This window comes from Rhamphochromis sp. 'chilingali' (genome assembly GCF_963969265.1).
Source record: "Rhamphochromis sp. 'chilingali' genome assembly, chromosome: 5".
In the NCBI taxonomy this organism is placed as follows: domain Eukaryota; kingdom Metazoa; phylum Chordata; class Actinopteri; order Cichliformes; family Cichlidae; genus Rhamphochromis; species Rhamphochromis sp. 'chilingali'.
Window position 1 is genome coordinate 39,457,800 of NC_137932.1, and position 11,275 is coordinate 39,469,074.

General features: G+C 42.3%; 1 protein-coding gene across 1 annotated transcript; it reads right to left on the minus strand.

Annotated features, from left to right (window-relative positions):
• Positions 1-6,855: 6,855 nt before the first annotated feature.
• On the minus strand, positions 6,856-10,798 carry b3gnt7 (UDP-GlcNAc:betaGal beta-1,3-N-acetylglucosaminyltransferase 7). Its single transcript, XM_080882282.1, has 2 exons — positions 10,532-10,798; positions 6,856-9,373 (listed from the first exon to the last, which is right to left on the minus strand). Coding segments are annotated over exons 1-2 (1,224 nt in total). The 5' UTR covers positions 10,534-10,798; the 3' UTR covers positions 6,856-8,151.
• Positions 10,799-11,275: the final 477 nt, after the last annotated feature.

Here is an 11,275-nt window from a genome sequence, read left to right on the forward strand (position 1 = left end):
TTATTTAACATAAGTTGGTCACAGTGTTCTGTGCTAGTATCAGTTCTATTGACATTATACATGCTTTTCTTTTATAAGGTAATATTAGAAAACAATGCATATAGTTTGATTGCTGTGCGGATGATACTTTTATAGTTTTATGTATCCATGAAGTGAACTAAAGGCTTATCTGAAAGGCCTGAATCACCCATAAGTTCACAAGAAATTGAGGTTATTGTAATCAGCCCTAGAAATCGTAGAAACAGTTTCTAATTAGAATTACTGAATGCATGCATCATTATAAACAGGCTGTTCTGAAAGTGCTGAAATCCCAAGATGAGAAAGAGATCCTATTTCTTCAATGTTGGTTTCTTTTTATTGGCCCCTCATAATATGGAAATATCATAATCAAGCAATTCAGGCTCAGACTGCTGGTTTACTTGTGGGCCTCCTTGTGGAAGAATCTCCAAGTTTGTATTCAGGAAACAAACCTTTCTGCTTTAAAGATTAGTACATCAATGCAGATGGCTGTCCGTCCCCAAGCCTGCTTCTACTCCAGGTTTCCTCCTATTACAAGGAATTTTTCCTTCCCACCATTGCAAATTGCTCGCTCATAGAGGCTTGCTCCATTATTGGTATTCTCTCCAAAACCTTAATGCGAATTGACGCTATTCACAATTTGTTACATTATTTTGGATGTTTGTGATCTGTAGGCCAGCAGTTTTTTTTTATTTCTTGTTTAACTATGAAATTTCATAAACCTAAAACCTCTGGAATGTATGTATGGTGTTCATATTGAATATACAGAATAAGAAAGATCTGAATAGAAAAATGGGGTTTGTTGTGAGAGGATCTGGAGGACTGCGGAGCTAAGAGCCCTGACATCATGGCGTCAGGACAATAATCTGCCTCTTAACATCAGCAAGAACAAGGATCCAGGACCTCTACTGACAGCGCTGTAGGAGGAAGGCCCCACAGATCCTCTCTTATCCCACCCACCACAGCCATACACCTCTCACACTCCTTCCATCAGGTAGGAGGTGCAGGAGCATCCAGACTCGCAGCAGCAGATTCAGGGACAGTTTCTACCCACAATCTATCAGTTCTACTGAACTACTGAAATATTAGACAGTTGGTGCAATCACTGCACACACTGTACATGTAAATACATTACCTCTGCACTACAGCCACCACAGTATTTTTAGTAATTTGTATTTATATATTTCTTTATGTTACGTATGTGTAATCAGTTTTTTTTTTTTTTTTTTTTTTTTTTAAGGGGCTTTGACCTAAGAATTTCATTGCTGGTAGTGACGTGCCATTGTTACCTGTATATAACTAATTAAACTTGGACTTGATTTGATTGAGCTTTATCCCAAGAAACTATAGCCTACGCATGATGACACAGTGTCACTAGATTATCCTCTCAGCTCTTAAAAGTCATTCAGGCTCCAAAGCAAAGTTTGCTAATCGTCATGAAAGTTAAGCGTTAAAGATTTCATCTCATAAAAGCAGATTTGTTTAAACAGGATTTCTTTCTTTAATAATACAACACAACAGAGCATACAAACTGAACACACTGGGGCCAAGTTACTTAATAAATGTTTGTCTCCTAATGACCTGCGAGTATGAACTCTGCTGCTTTAAGCACGGAGCAAGGGAATTAAAACGTGGATACCTGTCCCTCAGGATACAAAAACTCTTATTGTTATCTTTACGCACTTGATACCTGTGAAAAATGTATCGAAAGACTTGAACTGTGACATTCTTTCAAATTAAATCAAATACACCTGTGGCTGTGGCAACCTCCCTTCTGAATCAGGGAGCAGCCAAAGGTAGCTCTAAAAGTCAATAAAATGCTTGTTGGGAACACCATCCATCCATCCATCCATCATCCGCTTTGTCCGGGGCCGGGTCGCGGGGGCAGCAGCCTAAGCAAAGAGGCCCAGACCTCCCTCTCCCCAGCCACCTCCTCCAGCTTATCCGGGGGAACACCAAGGCGTTCCCAGGCCAGCCGAGAGATATAATCTCTCCAGCGTGTCCTGGGTCTGCCCCGGGGCCTCCTCCCGGTGGGACATGCCTGGAACACCTCACCCAGGAGGCGCCCAGGGGGCATCCTTGTCAGATGCCCGAACCACCTCAGCTGGCTCCTTTCGATGTGGAGCAGCAGCTGCTCTACTCTGAGCCCCTCCCGGATGGCCGAACTTCTCACCCTATCTCTAAGGGAGAGGCCAGCCACCCTTCGGAGGAAGCTCATTTCTGCCGCTTGTATCCGCGATCTCGTTCTTTCGGTCACTACCCACAGCTCGTGGCCATAGGTGAGGGTAGGGACGTAGATCGACCGGTAAATTGAGAGCTTCGCTTTTACACTCAGCTCCCTCTTCACCACGACGGACCGGTGCAGCGTCCGCATTACTGCAGCTGCAGCCCCAATCCGTCTGTCGATCTCCGGCTCCCTTCTCCCATCACTCGCGAACAAGACCCCGAGATACTTGAACTCCTCCACTTGGGGCAGGAACTCATCCCCCGACCCGGAGTGGGCACTCCACCCTTTTCCGGCTGAGAACCATGGCCTCAGATTTGGAGGTGCTGATCCTCATTCCCGCTGCTTCACACTCGGCTGCGAACCGTTCCAGTGCGAGCTGGAGGCCCTCACCCGATGGAGCCAACAGAACCACATCATCTGCAAAAATCAGAGATGAGATTCTGAGGCCACCAAAGCGAAAGCCCTCCGCCACTTGGCTGCGCCTAGAAATCCTGTCCATAAAAATTATGAACAGAACCGGAGACAAAGGGCAGCCCTGGCGGAGCCCATCACCCACCGGGAACGAGTCCAACTTATTGCCGGCAATGTGAACCAAGCTCTTGCAACGGTTGTATAGGGATCGAATGGCCCGTAGCAATGGGCCAGACACCCCATATTCCCGCAACACCTCCCACAGGACACCCCGAGGGACACGGTCGAATGCCTTCTCCAAGTCCACAAAACACATGTAGACTGGTTGGGCAAACTCCCATGCACCCTCAAGTATCCTGGAGAGGATAAAGAGCTTTGTTGGGAACACTTGCGGTTTATTTTACCACATACAAAGTGGACAACAAGCACTATGGGAATAGCAGGCTCTGATATTAAAATAAAACACCATAAAAAGATTCCAAAGATTAGACAAGAAGGGGATTATTTTGTCTGAGGATCACGAGTGCTTTGAATACATGTTGAGATACTGCTGTACTAAATAAGTCAACCACATGGTGCCGCTAGAGGGCAAGCCGACTGAAACTGAGGCGCAAATAAGCCTGAGAGATTTGCACTCAGTACGAATCAACTCGTCTTAACACGCTTTACCACAGATGTAATGGATGTCTGATAGAAAGCAGTTCTTTATGCAGATTGCCAAAATCATAAAATACAGCAGCCAGCTTCGAAACTGACCCAGGGGTTAGGCACAAAAAGTGATTGCTTGTATTCAAACAGTGAGACAGTTAGCCTATGTCAAACAAATCTCATGAATGATGTTAAACCACTTTGAGCAAACAACACAAACAGCATTCCTGTCACAAGCCAGAAGCTGCAGTCAGAGTTTAGCAAAGTGACTCCTGTGTATGCTTTATTTATCTAAAAGGCAAAAGGTGTGAGTGACATTAAAAATGTATTTTTGTTAAGGGCAGAAGAGGTTCTAACACATATAATATAATCGTTCTATTTTCTCTCTCCCCATCATCTTGTGTATCTTCAATGATCAATTATCACATAAAGGCAAAGATGCTAAAAAAAAAAAAGTCATCTTAAGAAGCAAAAAAGTTATGTAATCCAGGCAAGTAGGTGACAAAAACTATCAGCAAACAGCACTTCTATAAAGGACGGGCTGTTACTGTAACTCTGATCTCTGATTGTTCACATGTAAGAGGACTCGGTGCGACCTGACTCGGAGTTCCTGTGGCAGGCGTGTCTTTTGTCAGTGACACCAGCAGACAGGAGACAGCGCCATGCTGCCATCAGATGGCTCTCCCAGCTGAACAGGGATCTTTGTTCCTGTAGGTTCCTGGGCAGGAGGCACTGATGATGGCACCACTGAATACCTCCATTGAGAGGTTTGTTGTACCACCCCCAACCCCTCCCTGCCTTCAACACTGACAGAGGTCACGCTAGCGTTTCTCCGTGGCCTTGTGACGGTCGTCTGCAGTGACTGCCGTGCTTTCTTTTCTGTTTCAGGACTCTGTTGAAAGCTTATGTGGACAGACAAGAAGACACATAAATAAACACTGAGTGTTATCTCATCTGATAATCAGCTAATCTAAATAATCTCACTCTAGTTCTCTTCACTTATGTACAGCACTTACGTACAGCACAGATAATGATTGTAAAGATTGTGGGGGTTTTTGTATGCCACTTTATCCATCCAAAACACATATTTTTGAAAGAAAAGGTGCAAGCTTTATTAACTTTATTGTTTTTGTATAGTGTTTTTTGTCTTAATGTCTATAGTAGTTATCTCAAATATTAGGCCCAGGGACCAGAATCGGCCAGGCAAAGGCTTCAATCTGGCCCACCGGAAGGCTTTGGGAAATGTGAAGGAGTGAATAGAATTTGAACTTTAAATTACATTTTCATAAGTTGGACAGCTTTTTCTATTGACAAACACCTCCCCAACTGCCATTCATACTACACCAAAAAGTTAAGAAATACAGGAGGATTACAAGCCAAATCCTAGCCTACCCCAATCCTAACCCAGTATCAATAGTGTTCCACAGTACTACCCTACAAACATCTATGACTTTTTCACTACAATAGTATCATTTTTACATTTCCTGGATGCTTGTAATACTGAAAAAAAATGTGCTTGGTTTTTCATTTGTGGGTATTACGATGACTCTGTAAAGTTTTACTGCTGCTTTTACACACTGGGATCACCTCCGGTGTCATGTCTTACAGGAAAAATGTAAAAAGTCTCTGTAACAGGGTTTATAGGGCACTACTGTGGAACAATAATAGTGACACTGACTGATCAGCACCATGATATCTGTATCTGCTCTCATGCCTGAGTGCAAACAGTTTCTGTGTGTGCCAAGGATACATCAGTTTACATATCTGACTCACTGGTATGCTGGATAGCAGTTTCGATTAATAAACACTGGGATACTGTTACATAGCAGTGTGATTTTCTGCCTTGGGCCAGTGACAAACAAATATGCAGTTTATTTCCAACTTCTCAGCCTGTAGACGGCTCTTAATCTAAGTCTATGCAAAGACATTCCCATCTTTTGTTATGTCAGTGCTGCTGCTGTAAAGGTCTTTGAAGAAAATAGAGGGTTGGTGTGAAGGTTTGCATCCCTGTCCACCTCACCCATTGGCCACGCTGACATCAAAAGCTTCCTCCAATTAGTGTTAGCAAATATTCGGCTCCTGGTCTACAGGCTGGTTGGGAAACTGGCTGTGGACTGACCATACAGCACTAGTTTCCCACACAGTGATAACAGTCACCGTGGTGAGAAATTCACTTTAGATTAAAGTAAATGTCGGCCAGTAGTTGATAAGCCTGTGTTTTCTTTTCTTGTCACTTTGGTTGGGAAAATCTCGGAATGTGTGTTGGAAGTTCAGCAGAGCGTACTGGGTTTCATGAATGTTTACTTCCTTTAGCGTTCCTCTCAGTGTAGAGGTTACAAAGGTAGTGAAGTAAGAACTGGTTGCTCTGCTGTGGCTGTTTTACATGCTTGGGTGCTTGGGTTTGGGACGGCTTAACAGCTGAAAAATAGGAACACAATTAAGGCAGAGGAGATACCTTTGACTCTCACCATTTCCATTGTACATTGCAGTACAGTCACTATTTACTGACCTCTGTGTAAACTAGTTGTCACTCCCTGTTCGCTATATGCAGTGTGGAAAATTAAAACTCAGCTATTGCTCAGTCCTATTGTCAGCTCATACTCAATAAAACACACCGATAGAGCAAATTCACAATGGGGAGATTTCGGTTCCGATCCTTTGTGGGTTTGACTTCCGATCACTCTGTTTAACAAAGGGGAAAGAGATAAAACTTAAGCTATGGTTTTTGTGCCGGTGAGTGTGTCCTGGTGAAATACAATACAGAGAAGGCAAATTCCATTTCTGCATGGCTTCTGTTGTCCTGAAAGAGATTGTGGAAAACAAGGGGGTATTTGTTTCCTTTTGCGATGCCCTCGTTATCTTTTTGTGAGATAGGTTCACTGCGGTGTGACACGTGACAGAAAAAGTGGGAAATGCCACAAGTAGCCAGCGCATTTCTGAAGACAAATACAAAAGAGGAAAAAGGGGCACAAAGTTCAGTGAAAACCTGAAGTGTTTGTAGTTTTTTGAGATCCTTTCCACCTTCTGTCAAAGATAGATCCTTTGGGGGTTGCATCAGGAAAAGCATCCTGCGTAGGAATCTGCCAAATCAGATAGGCAGGGTGTTACCTGCAGTGGCACACCCGTGTCATCAAGGGAGCAGCTAAAAGTCGTTTTTTAACAGGCTATAATCCAACCTGCTGGATTATACAACACACATATTACGCTAGTAGAAATGGATTGGGATTCATGTAGGTTTTTTTAGTCTAACTTACTACTTCAAGAGCTTTGAGCTTTGGCACAGAATACTATATATTTTATGCCATTTTTAAGCACTTTATCTTTCACACATTTATTAATTTTTATTGAGCATATCTTTGGATCGGCCCTTAATCCCAACTTCCCTCCCAAGCGAGAATTCTCTACTGTAGGCACATTGAACGTCTATCTGTTAAAGTATACCACAATTCCTTGGTTTTTACTTCCACGTAGTTTCTTTGGGAAGATCAATCCACTGTTGTTGGATTTATCTTATTTTCAGACATTTGATGTAGATAAAGTCAAACACAGTGTCAATTGTCATGATATTTATTTACAGATGGCATTCTCTGTACATGACGATTTTTACGTATATTTACATTATGCAGACACAACCACCACCAACCACAATCGGTCATTTACATTCCTTTATCGTCCGTTGCCTTAAGTTAAAAGTAAAAGGCAAGCCCCCCCTTTTCTCGGGAGACGATTAAATTAACATGTCATAATGGTCGTACCAGCAAGAATTTAAGTTCACAGTGTCATTGTAAACCCCTCAACCAAATTCACGTCAAGTATATCAGCACATTCAAATCAAAAGAAAACATGTATGTAACAAGTCGTTTTCCCCCCCAGATAGTTAGCATATATGTAAAAAAAACTCCAGATCAAGTCAGCGAGTGTAGGGAATTCAACAGTACAGACAGTATCAATCTTACTTTAGGAGCAGGTACTGCATAGGAAGGAATTGACATGATATAGTGACCAAACGTGATCAAAGACAAAAGAGTTTTTGTCCAAATCATTGAGGTAGAGAGAGTTGTTTGTTTCTCTGCATGACATCCTTGTCCACATGAATGCAATGTGCAACACTTTGAAGACTGCTAGCATAACTGCAGGCTGTACCCTGGCTGCTAGGGCGTCCCACTAATACTAGCTGCCTCTATATTTTTGATATTCACCCAAGAAAACATGATTTCCCACGATTAATCCAAAATAAGACATAATATATAAAATAAAAGGCATTTGGGATTTTGTTCACCACCACAATTAATTGTTTTCACATTAGTGGGTTCAGTGTGATTTGGTGATGTTGTGATTCATGACACAGAACCCAAGACTTGGGTTCTGTGTCGGGACAATTCTAGATCATGTCGGAAGGATAAAGAGGAATAAGTCTCTGTCATTATTTTTTTTTTAAAAAGACACAAGAGAATAAAATACCCACCAACTTAATGACAACTTAATCAACTTAGTATGCCCATTGATTTAGCAGCACAGTTTGGTTTTCTCTGAATCTGTGTGCCGACGGGGGTTGGTCCTTAAAAATGCCAACGTAAGCACACAATTCTAATTGAACTTAAAAAAATAATAAAAAATAAAATAAGCTCTGTATAATTTACTTTTGATAATCCTCTTCAAGAAATTGCACAACTGCTCACAAACAGAAAATTCAAATATTGTCCTGGTTTCACTCCACATACAGCTTCTGATAAACTATACCAGGAAGTTTGGCTCCTGCCTTACAGTGCGATGCACTTCCTCATAGCAGTCACCGAGGCAAGGCTGAGCTCGCTCGGTGCCGCTGTTCACCCGGTGTTCTCGCCAAGCTATAGGAGCTCCACCTTTTGTGAACAGACTAGTTCGCTGTTGACCAGATTCCACATGTGCTGGAGGTCCGACGGGAGCAGCTTGTGCACCACAATCATGTTCTTAAAAAAACAAGGTTCTCGGTTCAACTTGCTGTTCTTATTTTTCACCAAGCCAAACGTCTTAAAGGCGTTGTGTTTGACAGGCGTGACCTGAAGTACCTCCAGGCACATGCCCAAGAAGACATCGTCGATGGGGTAAAGCTCCAGCGTGTCTGCGGCCCAGTGAAGCCTACTCACGAGACTTCCATCCATTAGAAAACCGCCTCCACCTGCGTATGGAGGGTAGTGCGTCTTGTTATACAAAGCCTGGGGGATGTGATATTTGTTGTCCTTTTTACGAATAGGCTTCGCTTTGAAAATCACATCCCCAACAAACAGGTTCTTTCTGTGTCTGCTGTTTTCCAGGTATTCAAAAATATTTTTCACGCTGACAAAGACGTCATCATCCCCCTTGAAGACATATTGCACGTTGTAGCAGTAAGTATGGAACCACTTGAGGAAATGGGTCTCCTTGAGAGTCAGGTTGAAGAAGCTATCTAAGAAGTCCCACTGAAGAATATCGTTGTAAATCTGGTCTTCATACTCCACAAGTTTCTGATGATTTGCCCTTTCTGCCTCATTGGAGGACTTACCAAGAAGAAAGAGGGTCTTTATCCTTTTGCCGTCCACCACCTGCTCTCTGCCCCATGTTTTTCGGATGACCTCCCTGCGGTCATACTGAGTGGCCACTGATTTAATCACCATCAGCAGATACACCTCCCCTGTGCACTTCTCAGGGTGGTTGAGGGTCATGGGGAAATATCTGCAATGCCGATAAAGCAAAAACTGCTTGAAACTGTCCTCGAGGTTCTTGAACCACTCGTGTTTAGAAAAGTTGACATTGGCGCTACAGTTGGAACTCTTTACATCCCAAGTTGTGGGCCTGCCGTCCTCAGGGATTCTGGGCTTCTCTGTGGTGGTTGGAGCTTTTGGCTTTGACTGGTAGCTGCCAGACTTCCAGAAACTTTTTATCTGCAGGTATGAGTCAGCTCCAGATCCTGCTTCCTGAGCAGCATCCAAACGAGCGTGCCTCTCCAGCTCGAAGCTGATGCTCCCTCTCTGGACGGCCAATGCAACCACGGCTAGGAGAAACATGACACTCACCCTCTTGTACACTCTCCAACGATCTCTGCTATTCTTCCTGGGGGAAGATAAAAATCATGGGATTCCAGTTAGACACGGCAACATTATACCTTGTAATAGAGGGAAAGTTGATTATATAAACATTGTTAGTGAAAGGCATATGTGTGCAGTGTATACAAAGATTACCTCCAGGTCTTTATATCAAACAATGAGAGCTTATTTATTTATTTTTGCAGAGATTTGTGTATTGCAAAGTGACAAATGTTCATTTAGGATTAATTATTTAAAGAAAATTTAAGAAAAAAACACATAAGGGCGAAAATCATCAAAACTATAACACAACACCCTTGGAGGGTACCTACATAACAAACATGTTGCTGTATAGACAGAGAAAAGACATACGGATTGTCAGCATACCCACACGTCTCCAGAGATTCATTTGTAGTTTTGTGTATGGCCTAAAATGTAGTTGGGAAAGTCCTATGACACCTGGACAATTTTCACTTGAAACGTCATTTATAGATTACACAACCTATAGAGCCTTCACTATTACCATGTTTCTAGAGAAAAAAAACGCCCACCATAGATATATAACTTTCTATAGAAGAATAGTCATGAAATACGACTTATTTAACCAGCATCTGTGCTGTCTGTGGATTTTAAAAACATGGATTGTACTTCAGATTTTCTTCTATGCCAGGCTATATGGCTCTTTATTGCATTCATGATCAATAAGACACTCCTCTATTCCTGCATGGGCCCCTCTACTTCTGAAGATCACTATCTCCCCCCATCCCCATCCTCAAACAAAGTCCCTCCTGAAGCCACACAGTGGACATACAGCTACAAGTTACAGACAGGTGTATTTGTTATCAACAACATCAGTAATAATAATAACAATAATAATGTGGTTAAGTCCTTAAAACTCTATAAGAGATCGATTCATTTTGCTTCTCACTAAATATTGTGGTTTTTCTTTGTTTGGTTATTTCAAAAGCTAATTCTCAACGTTCAATTGTTGCTTTCTCCATGTCTTTTCCTTTTTCTTTCTTTTTTCTTTTTTACTTATCTGACAAGCCTACTTTCTAATAGACTTTAAAGATACAGAAAATCAGTTGAAATAAGTGAAAAAGAGGTTACGGTCAGATCAGACGAAAAAAAAAAAAAGAGGATAAACTATCCGTAATTAAATCTTTTAATAAAATACGCCACTTACATTTTTCCTTGTGCGTCAGATTCTTTGTGATGATGTGCCGGCGATGATCGATTAGTTTTGAGTGTTTTTGTTGTTGTTGTTTTTTTTAAAGGTAGAATGACTTTGCTTTATGTAATTTCCGCTTCTTGGAAAAAAGCTAAATATTCCTTTCCATCGAAACAGTCTTAAAGCATCAAGCGTCCCGTTTAAGAGAGAGTTTAAAGGTTTTCAGGGACTGTGGTGCGAATGTGCGCTGTATGGTCTGCGCCTCGGAGAGTGCGCTCAGGCGCAGAGATCCGCCTTTAAAAGCTCAGCCGCCGTTACGTAGCCTAGACTACACACACAACAGTTAATGAATGAACAGAGAGGGATGCATAGTGTCCACGACAGGCCAATTAATCATCAGCCGACTACCCTTAAACCTGCGACAAAGCAAATATTGAACTTCTTGTCATTTTATTTACTTACGTAGACGTATGTCGTCTGTATGAGGCGGATGAAGAGTGGAAAGGTGGCTTGTCCTGATCACATATCTGTGAGGGTATGGAGAGAAGGCAGAGGAGTTTTTCACCAATATTCAACAAAATTGTGGATTCCTGAGGAATGGAGAAGAAGCCTGTGGGCGACTTTCAAGAGCAAGGATCATGTACAGAGCTGTAGTCGACTACAGGGGGATGAAACTTATGATCCATGCCATCACGTTATGGGAAAGGGTTGCTAAAGCTAGGATAAGAAGAGAGGTGATCATCAGTGAGGAGCAATATG